The sequence below is a fragment of the Callorhinchus milii genome, unplaced genomic scaffold, assembly GCF_018977255.1.
Source record: "Callorhinchus milii isolate IMCB2004 unplaced genomic scaffold, IMCB_Cmil_1.0 Scaffold3, whole genome shotgun sequence".
Lineage (NCBI taxonomy): Eukaryota > Metazoa > Chordata > Chondrichthyes > Chimaeriformes > Callorhinchidae > Callorhinchus > Callorhinchus milii.
In genome coordinates this window covers 93,771,083-93,795,200 of record NW_024704744.1, presented here as the reverse complement: position 1 = coordinate 93,795,200, position 24,118 = coordinate 93,771,083, and the positions used below count along the sequence as shown (strand labels likewise).

General features: G+C 40.0%; 1 protein-coding gene across 5 annotated transcripts in view; it reads left to right on the top strand.

Moving 5' to 3' along the window:
- The window catches only part of clip3 (CAP-GLY domain containing linker protein 3), a 140,308-nt gene that overhangs the window by 76,528 nt on the left and 39,662 nt on the right, over window positions 1-24,118 (top strand). For 4 of the 5 annotated variants that reach the window (XM_042332803.1, XM_007896823.2, XM_007896825.2 and 1 more), the window contains exons 10-13: window positions 10,338-10,421; window positions 14,163-14,318; window positions 15,337-15,471; window positions 23,843-23,966. In XM_042332803.1, the coding sequence (XP_042188737.1) occupies window positions 10,338-10,421; window positions 14,163-14,318; window positions 15,337-15,471; window positions 23,843-23,966 (499 nt within the window). The remainder of the gene's footprint in view (window positions 1-10,337; window positions 10,422-14,162; window positions 14,319-15,336; window positions 15,472-23,842; window positions 23,967-24,118) is intronic. The other variant, XM_042332804.1, reaches the window with a different exon arrangement.

Sequence of the window (24,118 nt, the reverse complement as noted above, 5' to 3'; positions counted from 1 at the left end):
GATCAGTATCACATCACAAGTCACTTATATAGTTAAACTCAGCGGTTTGGATTGGTGTTTCCACACGTGGGTTAAGTCAGGAAGTGAAGATAAAGTTTAAGATCATGTCGGTTTAACAGAGTGCAACGTGCTGAGAAGAAATCGTGCTCCACTTCAGTATTTAAAACTTAATTTGTTTTAGACAGTAGGTGAACAAATAGAGTTGAGGCCAGGAAATCGAGGGAGATGGAGAAAGAGCAGAACGGTGAAGGTGGCACAGACATGGTGGTCTGAATGGCCTCCTCCTGTGCTGAAAATTTCTATGCTCTGTGTGTTTGGATATTTTCTTTCTGTTGCAATGGTTATAATAATTCCGAGGAAGCCTGGCTCAGTTGATAGCACTCACATAAGAATTAGGAGCAGGACATTCAGCCCCTCTAGCCTGCCCCGCCATTCAATAAGATCATGGCAGATCTATTCTAATTCCACCTACTTGCCTTATCCCCATATCTCTTAATCCCTTTATCCACAAGAAATCTTATCAATCTCAGTCTTGAATATGTTCAAGGTCTGAGCATCTACAGCCTTTTGGTGTAGAGAGTTACATAAATTCACTACCCTCTGAGTGAAGAAGTTTTTCCTCAACTCAGTGCAAAAGGGCTTACCTCTAATTTTAAGACTGTGACTCCTGGTTATAGTTTCTCCAACAGGGGAAAAAGTCTTCCACTATCTATTCTGTCGTGCCCTTTAATAACCTTGTAGGTCTCTATAAGATCTCTCGCCATTGAGTCAGAAGATTGTAGGTTCAAGACCTTCATCATAACTTTGAACTCGCAGTCTGCGCTGACCCATCAATGCAGTGCTGGGATCTGCTGCATTGTTGGAGATTCTGTCCTTTGGATAAGACGTTAAACTGAGGCCTCATCTGTCTATTCAGGAGGACATTAAAGAATCCATGGCACTATTTGAAAAAAAGAAGTTTCTCTACTGGGGTCCTGGCTCACTATCCCTCAGATTAAACTGGTTATTCTCTTCATGGTTGTTTGTAAATCTGCTGTGTGTAACTCAGTTGCCATGTTTACCTAGAAAAATAGTTACTACACTTCACAATAAAATCTTGTGACACGCTTTGAAATGTCTCGACATTAAGTTGAGACGCTCGCTTTGCAACTGAGAGACCTGAGTTCAATTCCAGGCAGAGGGTGAAACCTTGGGCAAGTTTCCTTACTCCACACAGAGCCTAATACTAATCCCTCCAAAAAACAAAACAATAATAAATTGGTCATTTTCAATCCACGACTGTTTGTGGGACATTGCTGTGCGCAATTGGCTGCCGCGTTCGCCCACAAATATACAGTCAATTCACTTTACAGTATATTCTGTGAAGCACTTTGGGACGTCCTCCCGACGTGAAAAGCGCTATATCAAATGCAAGGATTATTATTATTATTACATCAAATGCAAGGATTATTATCATATAAGGATTGTTGATGTAATTTATATGTTTCACATGCCTCGTAAGTAGCTGTAATATAACAAATAATGAGTGTGCATCATCGATTATTTCTTGCCAAGCAAACTCTTTGTGAGGCTGAAATAAACTTGTGGGCAGGTGTTAGATTGTTTGGTGCTGCACGGAATTAAAACAGATTAGAAGGGTCTCGACAACAGAAAGATAGATGACAGATTTTTGCAGTGCTGAGTGGAAATCCAGCACCAGCTTACATTTTAGGATGGCGAAAGAGTAACAATAAGTCGGTTATCTATTTGTTACCAGCCCTGGAGTTTTCTGAAGACCACTTTAACCTCTGTCAGATCTTATTTACCAGATTTCGCAAGAGCAGTGACCAGCATGAACTGTTGAGTGATGTCAAGGGTATTGTAATATTTGTCTATAAATGCTACATATGAGTTCTTGTGAAGACAGCTACTGTATGACAGCAGAGAAAAAATTGAAGACTTATTTGTTTGCTTTTGTAAACCGCAATTACAGTTAAACTGCTGACGGCTGCTCTGGGTTGCTCTCTGCAAGATTAGGCTGTTATCTCAACCTTTAGCCTTTTGTGTGCTTGCACGGATTGACACTTCCAATGCAGTACTGAGCTGTTGGAGTTGTTGTCCTTCAGTGAGATGTTAAATCTATGTTAAAAAAAAAACAGGCAGGTTCTATCAGCTCGACTCTGAAGAAGAGCCCCAACACTATTCAAAAATAGAAGGGAGTTTCTTCCAGTTTGATGGACATCAGATGCCGCAATTAGTCATTCATTCATTTATTCATTCATTCATTCATTCACCTCAGGACTGTTGCTGGGATCTTGTTGTGCAGAAAATAGCTTCAACCATTGTCTATAAAAAAAGTCCTCTAATAATAATAATCCTTGCATTGGATACAGGACCTTATTACGTCGTCGAGCCATCTCAAAGCACTTCACAGAATACACTTTAAAATGAATCAACTATATTTTGTGGGTGAAATTTACTATTTAAAAAAGTTACTGCAATTCACAGCAATTACTGTGAAGCATAATTACGACACTTATTGCCAACAGAAATACTAGTTTTTCTTTGTGAAAAAACACGTAGCTTTCTCTGTAGGCAAGGCTGAGATCAGATACTCAAGTGTGGGAGGCTCATGTCTGCAAGCTCCTATCCTGCCACTTGATGGTGCCCATTATTTATCTTTCCCGCAGAATGGAATTCAGTAACAGTCTGAGCTGTGACTGGAATCCTAACCTGCTCGAAATGAACAGCAGGTGCTGCCAGCGTATTTGAGAAAATAGTTCACGAACGCCTTGTTCGACACGATTATTTCACTTGAAGACCTACTTAATATCCTCTAATTATAGGGTTCTCCAAGCTTTATTTTCAATGAAATCTTTGTGTCTAATCTGAGCAGCACGTACAATTTACTACCGGCTCACGTCAGCTGCGAAGGCTGCATTGCACGCATTGCTTGTGGCAAGGACGAGGTTGGGTTCCTGCTCGCTGGTGCATTTGGCAGTTAGCTGTTCAGCCGACACTGTGTGGGACGCATATGGGGTGCCCTCTGGAGTTCATCTAGGTACATAATGTGCCATCCAATATTACGTTTGATGCATTCCTCTGCCATGGGGCTTATTGCAGTTAATACAGTTAGTGACTCACAGACAGTTAACTGGAGTGGGCGGAAAAGGTTAGATTTGTCAGACTCCGTGGAAAAGGTTTGATAATTCTGTAAAAGTTGCAAGGCTTTCAAAAGCGCTTCAAACAGATGTGCCCCTCTAATACTTTTAGAGCTTATTTCCCGGCTTGAAGATTGAAGCTTTTCTTCGTAAAGCTGCATGCGATTAGGCTCTTACCTGCAATCTCTCACAGGTGTCGAGTTGCATTTTGGGGATTGAAGGGAAGGAAGAGAACGCTCATTTTAGAGTTCTAGGAGTTACTGGGGGGCCTTGTCAGACCGAGAAGCTCTCTGTTTGAATTTCAGATTGAATGAAGTGAAACCTACCGTGACTTGAGTCCTCTGAGTTCTCTTTGCTTTAGTAATAATAATAATAATAATAATCCTTGCATTTGATATAGCGCTTTTCACGTCGGGAGGACGTGTACTTGTCTGTTAATATATATATCGACATTCTGTGTGGAAACTGGCTATTGCGTTCGTCCCTCACTTATGGCAGCGTCCCAGAGCGCTTGACAGTGGTGGAGGGGAGGTGGGAGGTGATAGTGGGCATGGTCAAAGAGGAAGGTCTTTAGGCACGCACTGAAGATGGGGAAGGAAGGGCAAGGTGGAGGGATAGAGGAAGAGATCTCTCTGGTTCTAGAGTTTATGGGCGTAGTTGCTGAAAGTGCAACCACCGATGGTTAAAGCAAGTGTGAGAGTCTTGAAATCGACACTTCAGAGTAAAATCCTATGAATCTTTGAGACGTCTCAACAAGGTGCTCTCTCAAAGGCAAACATTATATGTACATTTGTACCGTCAACCTTTTAAACTAAATGGCGAGCGAGCGAGCTGGGGGACGTGAAGCAGGCCGGAGTCCACTGAGCGGAGGGAGCAGGCAGGTTGGTAGGGGGTTAGGAGGTCGCAGAGGTAGGGGGGAGCGAGGCCATGGAGGCCTTTGAAGGTCAGGACCAGGAATACCTTAAGAAGCCCTTTTCTGACCATTTTTACTGCATTCGAATACAACTTTTTATACTCCATTCCCAACATTCATGTTTTCCCCCTTTGCTCTGCTGAGTATTACACACGTGCAGTTAACCCATGGCTGTGCTTAAGAGTATCCAGACCAGAGTTAGAATGCCACATATGTATACCAACTGCACATGGGCATTTCCCATTTGTTTGGAGTGAAGTGCACAATCTTTCCCTGGTGGAATGCACGGTGTTACAAACACTGCTGTCTTCAAAGCTCTCCACGGCCTTGTTCCTTCCTAGCTCTGTGGCTTGCTAACACCATATCGACCTGTCTGCTCTCCCTGTTCAGCAGACTCCAACCTGCTCCATGTCCCCCGCCTTCAGCCTCTCCGCCTCCACCCTTTAGAACTCCATCCCACAGTGCCTTCGCATTGCTCCCTCCCTTGCCTCCTTCAAGGCATGTCTCAAGACCCTCCCTTTGATAACCCTCTTAGACCTACACTCCCTGCCCTCCATCCCTCCCCCCACCAAGATCCCAACCCAAACCCTGCTCAGATCCAAATCCCTGACTGTCCATCACCTTGAGATGTGCTCCCGACGTGAAAGGCGCTATACAAATGTGCAACAATATTTAATCAGCAAAGTGACGTGCGTTATTTTAATTTAAACACCCAAGCGCTAGCTTTATGTTGAATTATTAAAATGCTTTTCAGGATGTGCAAAATTTAAGAATCGAAATATACTGTGTATTGTGTGCCATTTTTCCCAGCTGCACAAATGCATTGCAGTTACATCATCCATTTAAATCACTTGTTTGAAAAGACTTATTATTAAATAGCAAAGTAGAAAATTAGACACTTGTAAAATTCATAAGAGTGAGTTGGGTGGGGGATGAAAGGAAATAAATGAAAGGGAGAGAGGGAGAGATGTCCACAGTATGTCAATACTCCATCTATTGATTTCATCAAGATAACTGGTAAACATATTTAAGAACTATATTGGCAGATGCAGAATAGGCACAGATTGTGATAATAATAATCCTTGCACTTGATATAGAGCCTTATCGCCTCTTCGAGACGTCTCAAAGCGCTTCACAAAATATACTGAAAATTATAGTGACTGTATATTTTCTGGACAAAAAGCAGCAGCATTTAATCCATTCACTCCCTGGCACCTCCCTGCCTCTCTGACCTCCTCACTCCCCAATCCACCACCTGGCTCCTCGGCTTGACCGGCACCGGCCTCCTGCTCGTCCATTGCACCCTCCGCCCCACCATCGGAAATCGTGCTTTCAGCCACTGTGCTCTAAAGCTCTGGAACACTCTCCCTCAATCCCCCTCTCTCCCCTCTTTCAATTCCCGCCTGAAGACTTCCCTGTTCGACCGTGCTTACGTCCACCTCCCCACTCCCCCCGGCTCGGAGTCAGGCTCCACCACCGTTAAGCGCTCTGAGACGCCACCCTGCGCGATAGGCGTTATATAAGTGCAAATTGTTGTTGTTCAGCCAATTACGCACAGTAGTGTCCCACAAATAGTCGTGGATTGAATGATCAAATTATTATTTTAAAAAAATTTATTGAATTTACACCTGGAAAAGCAATTCGCCAATCGACTATCAACCAGGTTCCTACTTACTCCTCGGTAACCAGAGACGTGTGGAGTAAGGAAACTTGCCTAATATTTCATCCTGCCCGGGAATCGAACTCAGGTCCTCTCGCTTGCGAGAACTCTAACCATTAAGCTGCAGGACTCCAGATGAACAAATGCTCCGCAGGATAACATCAGTTTACATTTAATAAGTGCCTGTCATGTTGGGAGGACATTTCAAAACGTTTCACACAATTGAAAGAGCTCGGCAAAGGGGGTGGGGGATTATGTATCTAATACTTTCTTCCAGGAGACGGAGTAATGAAGTCCTCGATAGAGTAGGTGTTGCATAGTTCATGGCGGGAAAGGATGGAATGACCTTTTCCTGTCCACGTATGTCGTTGAGGTGACTGATAACAACCTAGTTGTATTTTCCCTTGTAGATATCTGGAGAAGTGAAATTTGAATTTCAGTGCCTAAAATGATGCATAAGAAAAATGGTTTATTGATTCTAGAACTTGATGTGCAGTTTACATACTTAAATGGTAAAAAGAAAATGGGTTTTGAATTTGAAGAACTTTAGTGACGTAATGAACACAGTTTATAATCGGTGAGATCTTTTGGTTCTAATAACCTGCCTTGCACACAATCTATGTGGTTCTTTTGATGATAGGTAACTTCAAATCCCTTTCAGCCAAAGTGTCATTCACGCCCTGTACATTCATGTTTCTGTTGATTAAAGCCGACAGGTAAATGAACTGTGTCACAAATCCTGGCTCTAAACCTTATTCTAAAAGGTATATAATTATTCCTGACATTTCGACTAAAATGGATATTTTGGCAACAAAACGGCAGACAAAAATGACTAATTTCCCACTTGGCCGTTTGCTATGACTGCAACGTTAGATAAGATATAGCTTTAAGTGATGATCGTGGTGTTAAACGTCATTTGAGTGCGTTTGCCACTTAAGTGTTTCTTAAGAGAACAGCCAGCTTGTAAATATTTCAGATTTGTAGCACTTTATCAGAGACAAAAGTCTAATACGTGATGGTGTCTAGAAAGAGATTCCTTACTAAAATGGGAGTAGGTCATACTAATTCAATAGACTTCTACATTGAAGGTAGATTGCGTTAGAGTGGTGTTAATGTCAGTCAATGCGATACATTCCTTTTTTTCTTATTAAGGGTTCCCATTAGAAACGGTTTCATATGAGAGCAATTAGCTTCAGCTTTCCCCTCTCTCGCTTTCTCTCTGTCTGTCTGTGTGTGACACTTCTGATTGTAATGGTGTGTATGAGTTGAGTTTGGATAATGGGACCCCAATTTCCAGTGTGTGTGCAGCTCACAGTATTAAACTGTCTGCAGTTACACTAAATTGGCAATTTCACTCAATTGATTGTGAGCATGGATGAATGGCAATTGGAAATAGAACATTGATGTCAGAGTGAGTGATCTGCTCAAACATAGTTACAAGGTAGAAGGAGTTTTGCTCTACCCAGTGATGCTAGCTTAACTTGGGACTGCTCGATCTTGAAAATTTCCGGCACAAATATCGGAAATTATTGAAAAAAAATCACCTGGAGTAAGTATTTGGCTCACACAAGTTAAAACTCTGATGGGTAGGATGGCCCTAGCTAAGCAAACAGCGGCAGGTTTACCAAACAGTGCTTCCAATGCTAAGCTATGTGGTTTTAGCTGGTTAAATTCCAGCAGTATCCCGACACCCACTCTGGGGTCCCCAAGCTCTGGTTCTTGCTATCCTGTGTTTAATTCTCTCTGGAATTTGGTTAAGCAGGGTGTGTATCTCTGGGAAGAGAATGCACACAATTCCAGGCATAGGGAGCTTTCCATATGTAGCATACATGTGTGGAACTCTCAGTATGGTTCAGAAACTTTTAAGTGTGGTGATAGGGTTAGTTTCTGTGTGTATCAGACACCAAACAAAATCCCCAAAAATGTTTTTATAAACAATTATTTTTTAAAAATTTTTTTCCTCCACCGTTCACCTCCTCCTGAGAGCTTTCGAATCTCTTTCCTCTCTGCGAGATATTGATCCATTGTGCTCCCTGATGCTTCACCCACGCAGCTTGGATCAGTGAACCTGAAATGCCTGCTAAATATTCATCCGAGTCTAATTTTTTACCCTCATGTGACATCCATCCACATGCTTATCTCCGTCGGGATCTATTGGAGGATGATCGGGAGGCCAGTTGATTTTTTTTCTCCCCCTGCCCAAGAAAGATCCGTGAAAGAAGTACTTTAGAAATAAGTGGAAGTCGCTTTAGCCGGACACCAGTTAAGACAGGACGCTCGGCCTTGATTCATTCGTATTCTTACCCAGTTTAAACATGCCGGTCGGTTAACGCGGACAAAATTCCGCGCCGGTTGCCACTGCGCTCACTCACTTCCGTCAGCTGCTCCAGGATGGAGATGGGAGGGGTCGAATTGCACTTGATTGACAGCGGACTCCAGCCATTCACAAGCGACTTCGGGCCGTCAATCATTGAGGGAGGGATGGACGAACGGGGAAGAAATAAGGAGGGGAACACGAGGAGTCATGTCGTGATCGATTGACAGCCTGGAGCCACTTGTGAATGGATGGAGTCCATTCATCCATCTATTCAGTCTGTCAGTCATCTTCCGGACCCGCCGCTAACTGATCTCCTTCCCGTCCAATGGGAAACGGAGACGGGAGGCGTCATCGCTCCTCTGCTGAGCGGGAAGAGTTCAGAGAACTTCGGATAACCTCGGACGACGCTTAAGGCGGCCAAAACGTGTCTGGATTAAGCAGCTTCCACTGTATAAAGGAGCTACAGAATCTTTTCGTGTGCGTTGTTTTTCTGAATAAAATCTGAATTGCTACCTCAGTGGGTTACTGTAATTGCTTTACACTCCAGTGCTTGTCGGTTCAATTCCCCAACACTTGAATGCACCAATTGTGATTTGATTAGTTCTTGACTGTATTTCAAGGCAAAGGCAGCGTTCAGTCTCCGGTTCCTACACCTGTCCTTCCATCTGAAGGAACCTATTGCGGGAACCAGCAATCTCCAGGGGAAAAATAACGCAAACGACATTTTCAAAAATTCTGCTCCATGTTCCATATTATAAATCTGTCCCAATCAGATGTGATCGACCAGATGTGTGTCACGCTATGTGGGAATAATAAGGATGCCTTTGGAACATTTTGTAGGAAAACAAAATGGGAGGGACGTCTAAAATGTAATACTTCTTGCAGGATTCACTGATTTTGACTCCCATGTTGAGGATAGTGACTCCCATCTTGTAACCAACCAGATGTGTGTCACTGACATGTGGGAGCTCCATTTCTGCGGGAGCAATGGTCACAAATATTTTGTGAGCGTTTCGCACTCCAACTATACAGCTGATTCCATTTACAGTATATTCTGGCAAGCGATTTGAGACGTCTCGAAAACGTGATAAGGCGCTATATCAAATGCAAGGATTATTATTATGATTATTATCCAGCGAAGCTCTGTTCCAGGAGAGCCCCATTCTGTTGTGGACGTTCCTCTCCAGGGGAACTTTGCTCCAGGGATACTCTGCTGTATGTTAGCTCCACTTTTGGGGAAGCAATGCTCTGTCAGAGCTCTGTTCCTGTACCATCTACCTCTAGATGTGATGCATTTCTAATTACTCTAACCACTGAGCTACAGGAATCCACAGTGTTTTAGATCCCAATATAATTTTAAATAAAGTGGGGATGGAGACCGCAGCTCTGAACTGCACGGTTTGCGAGGTAAATGTAGCTGGAGTCAGGAAGAACAACTGGCGGCTGATTGTCAGCATTTACCTGGTGGGTGTAAGATTTATGTGGGATTTGTGAAAAACAAAGTCAAGTCTGTAACTGGCATCAAATTTAAACTTAGTTTATTATCTAATGAACTGGAAGATGTTGCTTTATGCTTGCAACCTGATTTTTACAAGCCAGCCCCAGGAGTATTCATTCCAAGGTTGCCTTCAGCTCACCTCGACTCAATGAAGTGCTTAATGCGCAACCAATTGGGACGTGAGTGTATAATAAGAGTAAACCCACCTCTTTACCAATAGTGATAAATGTTTTGCATTGGGTCATGTAGGCATTGTACAACAATTTCAGCATTGCTGCACTCACCAGCAGTTACAGCTGAATAATATAATGTAGGCCTATTTGAAGTGTCAATGAAAACAGTTAAATCGTTTAAAAACGAATCCTTGCCCTCCTTTGACAATACGTATCTGTCACTGAAGTTGTGCTACGTACACCTGAAAATATATCTGGAAGAGAGAATGCCAATTGTGTGTAAAATTTGAAAAAAAAATGGCTAATCTGCTTCTTTTGGAATTGTTGCAATTATACCCACAAAATATGCAGTCGATTCACTTTACAGTATACTCTGTGAAGTGCTTTGAGACATGATAAGGCTCTGTATCAACAATGTAAGGATTATTGTACTGTTTAGGTTCACTATCTCTTTATTGCATTCATAAATTTTTTATCCTGTCTTCACAGCAGTATTATGATATAATTAATAAGTGCACTGAAGGAAGGCCTTATATATTTATTTGAACATCAAAAGATTTTATTTCATTTCATTTCTTTCAAAGTATTTTTCCCCAAACGCTCTTTATTTCATCATCTTTTTCTTTCCATTCCAAGGTCTTCCTCCTTCCAAAAAGCATGTTGCAAAACGGTGCACTCCTCCAATTCGGGACATTTCCAAACCTCAGAGTGGAACAGAAGGTATTCAGCATGAAGTCTAGTGGGAGTTAGAATGATTGATCATGTATTGATAACCCTAAGTGAAAAGCTTTAATCTTTGAACTAATCAGCATGTGTTGACTAAACCCTGAATTCCTGTGTTTTTGCCAAGAGAGTCCAATTTACATTAATCTCATAAAAATATCCATAGTTTTCTCTATAAAAGAACACTGTTTAAGTGATCGGCATCATACAGCCTGCTGTGTTGTACCCTTTGACATGGCTTGACTAGAGTGTTGGCTTTCCTGATCAGTTAACCAATGCTAAGAGAAGGTAATTAACCTAACCTAATGGTTTTTTTAAACTATTGCCTTCCTCCTGACTTAAGATATAGGAACATTGTAACACGAGTAACATTTGAGATTTCGAGCATTCTCACTTCTAATGATGTAAATATTTTCATCTAAGGCAAAATGCTGGTCTTCTGATTATGTATTGGAAGTTGCATGCTTTACGCGTGTGTCAAGCTTTATTGAATGCTCCCAATTAAGATACCTGGTCTCCTGTATATTTTATATTGTGACATTTTCTGTTTTCTCTTCTACTGTTAAATCTTGGCAAATTAAGGTAAATAATTAGATGAAAATTTGAGTCTGCAGGCTTGTTTGGATGAATTCCATCTTGTAGAATACCTTTGGTATTCTGTGAATGAATGTGCACAGTTTAACTGCTAGAAAAGTGTTCTATTTTGGGGGAGGAGAAGGGAGGAAGAAAATTGTTAGCAACCAGAATTAATAGCTGGTATAGGAAATGTTCATGCATGGAGGGGGGGCAGTGAAGTCAAGATTGTCATACACCAGGGTCTAATTTGTGGTGTTTCTTAATTAATAAGGAATCTAGTTACCATTCCTTTGCTCATGAGAAAGCTACTCCTGAGGTAGATCATAAAAAACTATGTATTTCTAGTTACTGCAAGGAGTCTTCCATTTACCTAGACATGGATTCCTTTATAAGGAATCCCGTCACAGAATACTGCACATTGGGCCCCATGATTTGGTGGAAAAGGGGTAGGAAATGACAGAGGAACCTTACTGTCCATCTGGCTTTTCCAGCTGATCATCCATCCTCATTGTTTTTGAAATAAAAACAGAAGTCGCTGGGAACCCTCAGCAGGTCAGGCAGCATCTATGGAGAAAGGAAAATTAGTCAACGTTTCGGGTCCACGACCCTTCGTCAGATGCTGCCTAACCTGCTGAGTGTTCCCAGTGATCTCTGGTTTTGTTTCAGATTTCCAGCTTCTGCAGTATTTTGCTCATTGTTTTTGATGCTGCCACTGGGCGGCAGGGATGGGCCAGTGATTTGAATCCTACCTCCTAACATCTGTCACACTGTTGAGCAGAAAATTCACTGAAAATTATGAATTAACCATTAGAAAGTTTCCACTTAAATAATAATAAACCTTGCATTTGATATAGCGCCTTATCACATCATTGAGACATCTCAAAGAACTTCACAGAATATACTATAAAGTGAATTGAAACTCGGCAACCAATAGCACACAGCAATATCCAACAAACAGTCGTGGATTGTGTGACCAATTTTTTTTAAAAAGGGATTATTACCCCCAGAAAGAGATCCAGTAATCGACTAACAACCTGGTTCCTACTTAGTGCTACGTAAACAGAGACATGTGGAGTAAGGGAACTTGCCTAAGTTTCTGGAGTCCTGTAGCTCAGTGGTTAGAGCACTCGCTTTGCAAGTGAGAGACCTGATTTTCAATTCCAGGCACAAGGCGAAACCTTGGGCAAGTTTCCTTACTCCACACAGAGCCGAATAATAATCCCTCCAAAAAAACAAAACAATAATAAATTGGTCATTTTCAATCCACGACTGTCTGTGGGACGCTGCTCTGCGCAATTGGCTGCCGCGTTCGCCCACAAATATACAGTCAATTCACTTTACAGTATATTCTGTGAAGTGCTTTGGGACGTCTAGAAGACGTGAAAAGCGCTATATCAAATGCAAGGATTATTATAAGCTTTCGCCCTGCATGGGAATCCAAACCCGGTCCTTTCGCTTGCGAGGCGAGTGCTCTAATCACTGAGCTACAGGACTCACAGGACAGTATTCTACAGGATAGGATTTAGTTAAAGAGCTAAGTGTCTGCCTGCCTCAGAGCAACGTGACCCAATGCCGACTCTTGTGTTGGATTGAAGAAGACAGGTTTCTGCTTTCTGTTTTGCCATCTCATAACCATTTCAGTCTTGCTGTGAATAAGTTAGCAGGTGTTGTGAAAGTCCTCGAATAGTATTTGTGATGGATTGTCATCAAAATAGAGACATTAGCAATTGTATCGGCCAATAACTGATCTATAATAATAATATATAATAATAATAACTGATCGAAGTATGGCTGAAATTATCATTTGATGCATATTATCAAAATATTACATCTTCTTACTCAGTCAGTTCATACAAAATTAATCCCTCTCTTCTAATCATATCCCTGGCAGCCTTTATTTTCAGTAGTTTGAGGAATCTAAAAAGCTTCAATTAATTAACAAATCTTAAAATCTTTTGGCAACTGTAAGTACGTCAACCACATCTCTCATGGGTGAACTCCCTCCGATGTGACCTACTTGAAGCCGAAGTCTCATGAGTCGGCATTGTGTACCATTGGAAACCTTAAATAAAGAATTCTGCTTGAAATGTCATCTAAGAAATACATGTTCCTACGTTAACGCCTTTTGTGCATCACGGAAAGGAAAGAAGGTCTAGTGAAAAAAATGATTAAAGATGCAAGGTATCTAACTTATAGAGATTCTTATGTGCTATGCCAGATAAATATAGAATGAAGATACACCCTCCCTTAGTGCCTTACATTCTGACTATGTAACCTTAATTAGGTTGTCCAGAAGTACAAGGCACATTGCAGGTTGCAATTTATATCTTCTTATCGTACCACGAATAATGCAATAGAATGGTCTCACAAAAGAGGACTTACCAGAAGAACATAGGAACAGGGGTAAGCCATTCAGCCCCTCGAGCCTCTTCCACCATTCTATTATGATTGATCTGTACCTCAACTCCAATTAGCAAGTTTAAGGAAATATTTCTACAGATCTAGAATTCATTGAACTAGACTTTCATTGTGAACTTGCTCTGGCTGCATCCTCTTCTGCATTCTTTTTCTTTATCTTGTGTGTTTTTCTGGGCACTCCTCAGTATTCTTGATATCCGTGTGTCTGGCTTCTTCATCCGGTTCAAAACCTCGGTTCAAAAGTCTGGTGACATCTGGGATAATGAAGTGTGGAATCTTGGAGTGTAAATTTTTTGTTTGTATTTTGTAACCAAATACCAAATCTGTTCTTACGTGGATAATTTATTTTAAAATTCCCGATTTCCTAGCCCCAAGTCTAAATTCCTTCATGAAGATCTGATTGAAGTTTATTGCAGAACCAAAGACGAGATATAAAGTAGGAGAGAGTTTAGAAATGTAAAGATGCTGAACAGGTGGTGAAAGGAAGAATGAATTCCTACAAAAATGGCACTGAGATGGAAAAGGAGGATGGGTTAAGAATGACACTAAATTTATACAATTCCACATTTGTGGAACATTATTTTTGTGAATGAATATTTATATTATTCTAGAATCTAGTGCTGTAATGCGAGCCAAACCGTACCAGGCTGACAACCTATTGTATTTTGCTTCTCTATTGTTAAACGCTTGTCTTTGTCTTGCTTTTCTTTCCTTCACTCTGTTCCACGCTTGCTGCCTAACCAGCCTCTCTGCCTGGGTCCACCTGCTCCTCCTCTTCTACCTCGTCTGTAGAGAGTAGACAATCCAGACAAAGGCAGCCACCGGCACTGCTACGGAACCTGTCCCAGCCAAAGAAGCCGGCAAAAAAGCCAACGCCAGCCATGACCAGGACTGCCACGGGTATTTGCTCCTGTTCCATTAGAAAAGTTCATTTCGAATATTGATTTTTTTTTAAGGAAAAATATATTAGCAATGTTGTGAAATGGCATTCAAAGAATTTGTTTATTGAAAATGATTAAAGTACAAGATGACACATTTTATCCCTTGAATTGGTACTTCGACTACCTCAATCCCCTGAACCACTCTTAATAGAGATGTTAGACTGGATGATACATTACATTGGCACCTTTCCAGCTGCATAAACGACTCTTCCTATTATATTATTTATATATTGTGGGCTCGACAACCTTGAGAATTATGCTGGCTATCTAAAGTAACAGCAGAGCAGCATTGGACAGTGTCAGCATTAAGCAATTCAGTAGAATTTGTTTTTAGTTGCAAAGCCAGCTCTGCATTTCAATGACTAAATTCATGCAGATACTTTACCCCTCGAACAAGCTGCTGCGCCGTTCCAAACGTTTTTAATACAGCACTAAAATCTGCTTATAGATTAATTATGTCAGCTATTTTACGGTTTTGCTGATGTTTCTATTAGTTGTGTTATTTTATGTCCTTGGACGTTCATGGGATGCTGCGGTTATTAATTGCTGGTTGCATTAAGATTAAGAAGTCATGCTATCAGCAGAGTCTGTGCAAGGATACCTATGTACATTCCTGATGTAGTCTTATGCAAAGTTCCTGACAACCGGTTGACTATTTTTCCATACGTTTCCATACGTGTAGAAACAGATTGATCGATCTATCTAGTAAGATACTTATTTTAAAAATAATTTTAAAAATAATTGAAACCTACTTTGCCGATATTCAAAAAATATTTTTGTTATTCAGATGTAAATCAGTATTGTCCAGCCATGTACAGTTCAGAATATGATGCAAGTAAGATTGTGTGGTAAATGCCATCACAAGAAGGTTTCCGATCATTTCTCGCTTCAGTGTTAGTTTCACAATAAGAGATGTGCACTGTAAACTGGCCACTTCTCCTGTAAACTGTGTGCTCTCAACCCTTTGTTTGATCTAGGTTTGCGAAAGCGAGCTCCATCAGTTGGAAACCTGAAGTCTGACGATAGTGAGATCCAGATTGGAGATAGTGTGGTTGTGGTGGGTCAGAGAAGTGGAGTCGTCCGATTCTATGGGAAGACGGATTTTGCACCAGGTGAGTAAATTCACTTTTGTTTTATTGCGTATCACATCCCCTCCAGAATATCACTCTACTGTCCTCCCCCAACATTGCATCAAGCTGCTTTTTAAATGAGTCCAGTGTCTTGGCCTCTAACACCTTTCAGTTATGTCTATAAATAAAAATACAAAAAGCTTCCATCTGCTTTATGATTCAGGTAGACAAAGTGGAACCATCCTGCCATTGTTGTGTTGAAGAAACATGGAGTCTTAAGTGCTCCTGCATGAGGAGCGCTGGTTAACCTATTTTAAGATTCTGTCCTACTTCAAATTAACCACCAAATTCAATTTTATTAGTTTGATGAAGTATTGCTGGGAGAGATTAGCTGCCGAGTTGCCTAACCAACATTCACTTTCATTTCTAATCAATTTTCTTTTGTAAAACACTTTGAAATGTTTATACGAACTGCACAATAATCCAAATTATTATAATTTTACCTTTTCTGTAGCATATACACTGATTTCTGTGATTTCTCCGGCTACTGGAACCATGAGCAGAATTGCACTTTAATTTCTTTTGCTAGTGCTCTGTAATTATTTTCTCTCACTGGAGATATATTTTTACACCTTAAAGTAGAAAAACCTGTTTAATGGGCTGATTGCAAACATTATGAAATTCAGCATACAGTGATTAATGAGCTTGAATATTAGCTGATGCTCTCAAAATATTCCAAGGATTTTAAAGGAACATTGTCCCATAAAATTTCAAGCTTGCGAGCCAGAATTTACTCAGTAAGACCATATCAATGATAGCAGCACATGTGTAAATCAATTGAAAGTTTATAATAATAATCCTTGCATATGATACAGCGCCTTATCAAGTCTTTCGAGACGTCTCAAAGTGCTTCACAGAATAATAATGATAATAATAATAATAATCCTTGCATTTGATATAGCGCTTTTCACGTCGGGAGGACGTCTCTAAGCGCTTCACAGAATATACTGTAAAGTGAATTGACTGCATATTTTGTGGACAAAAAGTTTTGCAATCATGGTGTTTGAAAGGGTCAGAAAGGACCCACAGCTAAATAGAACCGAGAAAGTAAATGCAGAACAATACTTAAGTATTTAAAGAAGGAAGATCGAGAAAAGTATTTTGGCCCACGAAGGCTCATCTTTCTAGTATAGAAACTCCAATCTTCTGGATCTATTGCTTTGCTTATCCCCTTTGTGCTAGGAATCAGCTGTGTTGTTCTTTTCAAATTTCAATCCTAATATTAATATTATTGTTGAGGTTTAAATCTCGCTCTGCAGGCTGTGGCCAATATCTGTTGATATTGAACTTCACTTATAGTTCCTCTATCTTGAGTTAGCGTTGTTTTGCCTTCAAAGCGGTTTTGCTCCTTCCTACCTCTGTGACCTGCTAAGGCCATATACAATACAATGTGGCGTTAGCAGGTCACAGATATAGTCACAGACTATATTTAGCCCACAAAATATAGTCAATTCACTTTACAGCCTCTTCTGTGAAGATGTCCCGAAGACGTGACAAAACGCTGTATCAAATACAAGAATTATTATTATTATAATACAAGATTATATTCGTATAGCGCCTTTGATTAAACCCGTCCGCTCAAGAAGCTCTGGCCTGCTCCACTTTCCTTATCGGCGGTTAGGCCTTCAGCCTCTCTGCCCCAACCCTCTGGATCTCCCATTCCCTTTGCCTTGCTCCCTCCCTTGCCTCCTTCAAGGCACGTCTCAAGACTCTCCTTTTCGACCGCGCCTTTGGTTACCGTCCTACCCCTAACCTCCCCGCCACCCACCGCTCCCAATCGCCCAACCCCCTGCTCAGGTCCAAATCCCTCACTGTCCCGCACCTTGGGTCGTCCTCCAGACAGGAACATCGCTATACAAATGGAATTTGTGGATGTTGTTATTTTCAAAGTATTAATGTGGTACTTGAAGTCACAACCATCTGATTCAGAGGGAAGAGTGCTACCAATTGAGCCAGGCTTACAACCTTAGGAAATGAGAGCTTGAAGAAAGAACTGTGATTGTTAACCTGAGAAGAATTTGCTTCTTGTTGTTTGCTGAGGCTCTTTAAACAATGGCTACTTGGAAACTATGGGTTGTTGTCTAAAGACCTGGCTCTCAGAACCCACTCTCAAAGACCAGAGATATAACCAAGTACATGAGGTAACGCTCAAGGATTATACTAAAGCAAAGCCTAGGATTGCACCTGCATAAATAATCAGATGGCACCAGAGGCCACGGGGTTTTATTGCATTTGATTTCTTCAGATTTAATAATAATAATAATCTTTGCATTTGATATAGTGCCTTATCATGTTTTGCGACATCTCAAAGTGCTTCACAGAATATACTGTAAATGAATTGCGACAAAAACGCGGCAGCCAATTGCGCACAGCGGTGTCCCACAAACAGTCGTGGTTTAAGTCACCACGTTTTATTATTTTTTAAGCGACTATTACCCCTTGAAAAGGATGTGTTGTTGTCCTTTTGTTTAGAAAGCATGTATATATCTCAGTGGGAAGTTAACAGAAAAAATAGAGGAGGAAGTAAAGAACCTTTCAGGCGAAAATATGGGTAATTTTAGATATTTAAGCACCCTCACGTCTTCTTAAATGTCACTGAGATGTAAATCCTTTTTAAAGTAAATTATTGCATAGCGAGTGGCACAGTGACCTCTACCATTTTGAAAAGGTAATAAAATCACATCTGTGAATAGCTTTTCATAATGTTATCCTCATTATAACAGTTAATAAACTTACTGAGCAGATCTCATCTTAATCTTGGAACAATTATGTTTTTGTTGTCTTTGGGAATCCTAGATCGCTGGTTAAGAACTTAATTGCTGAAGATGTCAATGTTTCAGTCAGATGCTCCATGAAATTCTAGGTGAAATTAAAACTATGTTGAATACACCAGGGCAACCACGCAATTTATATTAATGTATCAATTGGTCATCTGATGTCAAGCTTATTATTTCTTAAATAAATTGTTATAACAAATTCCCTTTTTTTATTAGATTGAGTTTTTCAATTATACTAGATAGTTTATACTACTTATACTTAAGTAGTTTCTTATTGTTAAAATCCCAATATAGTTTGGTTTCCTCGAAAATAATCATAGATATGATTTTATTGTCTTATTCTGAACAGTCATGGATAATGTATTCCAGAATAAATCCTAAATAATTCTGTTGAGTGTAATGAAACTAATTACTCAATTACTTTTCTGGGATTTTTTTTGACATCGTTCGAAATACACGTTATGATATTTCGCAAAAATTATTGCTGATGGAACTGTTCTCAGGAGAGCGAGGCTAATGGAATAGTTTGTATAATTTCTAAATAAATTAGGTAGTCTTGTTTTGCTGCTGTTTCCCCTTTCCCTTGTGCTCAGTCAAGGCATCAACTTCCTAGTTAGAATTGTGTACAACTTGTTTGATTACTGCTACCTGGAGGGAGACGTAATCCATGTGAAAATAGGAATAATATGCAATTCACAAGGAACGTATAGTGAATGAACTATAAGAAGAATTTTCAAATCACTCCGTTTCACTTGTTTGGTTGTGGATAAATCATCCAAACTCTCCAGAGGCCTAAAGTCTTAGCCTTAACACCATTGTCTTAAAATTTAAGCTTGCCCATAATTTGTAAAGTTCTTAAATTCTGAAGTCTTAATTATGCGACTGTTTTTCCACACTTCTTCTTAACTGCAGATGAACGGCTTCGTAGTCAGTTAATTGAAACCGAATTTAAGATTTAAAGATTACATTTTAAGGCTGAATTCTTGAGACTAACACCAGCAGGAATGCCAAATGTCTCTTAAAGGAGGATCTTGTACTCTTGCGTCTTGTGTACTCTTGTGTCTCACCGGGAGTCCAGTAATTATCCAAGTGTCATTAGCCTTGGAATAACCATGTTGCTCATAACCCACAGCAGCGAGCCTTCCATTCAGACAGCTAGTTACTTTAAACAGGCTTTACCAGGATAAATGAATTATGTATTTTTTCTGGGATCTATACGTTCACCCGCATGTTCCATCCTCACATCACCAAAACGTTAGAATTTGTTTAAGACAAAAACAGAGAGAGCTGCGAAAACTCAGCAGGTCAGGCAGCATCTATGGAGAAAGGAAAGTGTCTGACGAAGGGTCGTGGACCCGAAACGTTGACTCACTTTCTATCTATCACTGAGATAGATAGATTTCTTATTGCAAAAGGGATTAACGGATATGGGGATAAGGCAGGGTCAGGTTATTAGCTGGAGTTAGATTACAAGATCAGCCATGATTGAATGGCGGGGCAGGTTCGAAGGGCCGAATGGCCTACTCCTGCTCCTACATGTTATGTTATGTTTCTCCATAGATGCTGCCTGACCTGCTGAGTGTTCCCAGCTCTCTCTGTTTTTCTTTCAGATTTCCAGCATTTGCAGTATTTTGTGTTTTGTTCAAGTTAGAATTTTTTGTTGGTCAGCCAGGTGTCTGGACAAATGCAAAACCCATCTCCATCATTAAGAGTATTGAAACCAGACAGAGTTCCACAAATATTTGTTTCAATCTACGACTGTTTACGGGACACTGCTGTGTGCAATTGGCTGCCGTGTTTTACCCACAAATATACAGTCAATTCACTTTACAGCAAATTCTGTGAAGCGCTTTGAGACGTCTAGAAGACGTGAAAAGCACTGTATCAAATGCAAGGATTATTATTGTTTCCACATTCCACACTCTGTCCTGGGATGCATCTGTAACAACAATAAAAAATTGAATTCTATAGCGCCTTTCACAATGGGAGGACATCCCAAAGTGCTGGATAGTTGAGGATTGGCTCCTTGTTTACTTCCTTTACCAGAAAGGTAATTGAAGCAGGATCCATAAAAACTTTTAGAAGAGAATTGGAGAAATAAATATCCTTATGCGTTTAAGCAAAACTGGCTGCCTGCACAAGTCCTTTATGGTTGGCCTCGTTTGGGGCTCTTTCATGTCTTCATTAATGATTTACAGCACTGCGACTATTCAGTAAATATTTTTTGTGCGCTACATAACTGATTCTATGTAAATGAATACAAGCTGAGCATCACAAATAGGAGGCGAGCCCTTCAAGCCTACTTGTCAGAAGCTGAAAACAATGCTGGTGAAAATCTGTACCTTTATATTGTTCACTTAATTGAGAAGGAAGAAATTTACAAACATTTGTCATATTGCAGGAACGAAAATATTATTTGCATTATTGTCTTAGGTGGGTAAACCCCGAAGACTTTGAGTTTCAATTAAACACAGGCGTCTGTTTAAAATCCATTTCATAGCCCAAGGAAATGCTCAGTAAATTCTCGGGCTGATGAATAATTTTTCCTTTTATCTAATGGTAAATATTCATGGAACATCAGAACCACCAGGGGATTGGATGGGATTGACGGCATTTTCAGTCTCTTTGTAAAGACCAGAAGGAATTGTTCTGCAACCTTTATAAAGTTGAATGTATTTGCAACTAAAGCGATATGGACAATAAATATATTTTAAAAAATAAATGTAATAAGGTGTTCTTTTAAGGAACTGTTGAGGAGAAGGATGGGGGAATTATAATATTATTGCGAGAATATGAGCCTGGGGTTTTCAAACTCCCTTTGGAGTCCTTGGGAGGACACTTGCTTTCATGGCCCCACTAATTTTGCACTGAACCAGCATTAGGAGATGCACGAGACTGGTTGGATGATTCCCGGGCGGGTCATGGCGAAATGTTGGGCAAGTTTCCTTACTCCACACGCACGACTCTGTGTACCCAGCAGTCAGTAGGCACCCGGTTGTTAGTCGATTGGCCGATCGCTTTTAAAAAAATAATCCTTTTTAAAAAAAACATTCAGTTGCTCAATCCACGACTGTTTGTGGGGACGCTGCTGTGCGCAATTGGCTGCCGCGTTTCGCCCACAAAATACACAGTCGGTTCACTTTATAGTATGTTCTGCGAAGCGCTTTGAGACGTCTCGATGACGTGATAAGGCGCTGTATCAAATGCAAGGATTATTATTATTATTTCCCCCTCCTCCAAGTGAAAAAGCATCTGACTTGCACCCCGCAATCTCGATTCGGTGCCTCAAGTGAGATTGGGAACTGACTCATGGTAACAATGGCGCATGAAACCCCTCGACACATTTCTCTGTATTGCTACGCTGTGGTGCTGACATTGCATTGTGTTACCTTCCGTACTTGTGCTTTTTTCCCCCTTCCATGTTATTTTGGGGTAAATTGTTATCTTCAGCAAAATAAGTGCCGAGAAATAATTCTGATCCTGCCACTATCCCACTTTTCCCTATGCATTCGCATAAGAGGAAATATGTGTTAAACTCAGCGGTAGGATTTTCTGATCATTTTATTTACTTTTTGCTGTCTCTGTTCCTGGAAACTAGAAGTCTTCAAGTTATTGTGGGGGTGATGGCATAATTTATAAGACAATTGAGGCAGCGTTACAACTGACGAGAAACATGCAGAATGAAAGAAAACCTTGTGACATATGAATTGGTACATCACAAGGGCACAACTTTAGAAATTAATGTGACAAGAGAATTATGTTTATTATTTAAAACCTTTAGACTTGAAACACATTCAGTTATTTAAGCTTTATTTCCTCCAGGAATAGACTAAACATCAAACGTTTTTTTGATATCTGCTGCTCTGTTTGCCTATATTGAGACATTGACTTTAACCAATGAATTATATTTTGACGTGTTTATTTTTACACAAAATACACTATGCACATGCTTGTAGTTTAGTTTATTGTATTTAGGTTTCGGAACTCGAAATTTGCTTATATCTAATCTGTTACTTACAGCAAACTAAACCGATTATCTTGCACACAAAATAATAAAATTTTAAATGGGGAAAACTAATGGGGAAAGCATTGGGAACAATAATTATTCATTACATGGCCTTTATCAAGATTTTATTACCTTGAGTCTGTAGAAAGAAATAACTCTCATCTCTCTCCAACCTTAGTCTATTGGCAATGATAAAATAGAGTCAGTATCAAGAGAGATCATTGACATATTTGACACAGAACTTGACCTTGAATGAAAGCAGATTTATGGAGGCAAGTAAAAATTAGCACATTACTAAGTGCAGTGCTTTTAATTCACTGTAAGAGTCAGTAACTCTGTTCATTAAAATTAAATGGCAACGCTCCTTTATTGTGCTAGTTTTTTTTTTGTTGGAAGTAAAATTCATAATTCAGAAAACAAACTGTTTCCATCGAGGATGGTAATTTATTTAAAATAAAAAAAAGTCAAGTGATTGTTTTACAATAATAAAGACAATTCTAAACACCAATATATGATTTACACATTTATACTGTATACTTTTCTCTTGCTCTTTCATGCATATCTTGCCTTTAGTTTATTGCCAGCATAATTCTCATTCATAAAATCTGAAGAGGTTAAGAACAGCTTTCAGGAGGAGAACATTCGGTCCATTATTCTCATGTTGTGCTGGCTCCCAGCTGGAGCTAGCTACTCGAACCCCATTTTCCTGCTGTTTTCCCATGCTTTTTAAATATATATGCAAATGTTTGTCAAATTCCCATTCAAATTGCTCAATCATCCTAGCTTTCCTCTTTATTTTGTCTCTTCGGATGAGGTATTTAGCAGGTGGACTTGAAAGATGCCCTGTCACTGTATGACACAGAAGAGAGTTTTTCTCGGTGTTCTGGCCAACAATAAAATAAATCATTCACTTTTTAGCTGTTTATGGGGCAATGCTGTGCACAAATTGGCTTCTCTGTTCACCTACAAATAAATACAGTCACCAGCCTTTATAGTATAAACCTGATGAAGTGCTTTCAGACATTGCGATGATGTGCTAAGGTGCTCTATCAAGACCAAGGATTATTGTTACAGGGACCAAGGATGTCAGCTGTGGAATGTAATTGGCCAGTGCTGAATGGTTTGGTTGAATGAAGGATTTGATGTCCTAGATTTTTGATCAGATGGTTCCAGGATCCAAACTTCCAGTGGATGAAGGTTCCTCTGGTTGTGTTATCCCAAGAGATTTGAATGGATTTGAGGAAATCAACATGGACTGAAATTCTGGTCGATATTAAGAGTAGCTGCACAATGTCAGCAATTAAATGAGATTTCCCTGTTACAACCGCTATTTAGTAGCAAATGGAATTTCAGTCCCAGTGTAGGGTAAATCTGCATCATGTGATATATTATTATTATATAGGCTGAATGGCTCTTTGTTATCACATATCTCATGTTCTTAGATAGGATGAGCATTGTCTAAATTAAGGTAAATTATTGACCTTTTACATTCTGACAATGTGCAAATAAAATGAAGATTTTATGATTTGTTGTGCTTATCTCTGATAATTTTACATATATAATTTTACAGGTTATTGGTATGGGATTGAGCTGGATAAACCCAATGGCAAGAATGATGGCTCTGTAGGAGGAGTGCAGTATTTCACCTGTCCACCAAAACGTGGAGTTTTTGCTCCTCCGTCAAGAGTTCAGAGGTGAGGGATATAGATTTTTCTTTTGTTATCTGTTTTCTAACCCGAAAGCTGTGTCAGTCGCTTAAAAAGAGCTGTGTTTGAACCGGTTGTAATGTTCAGAAGGTTTGCATAATTCTTTGAAGAAGAAATCGGATCAGGTAAATCCTTTCCCC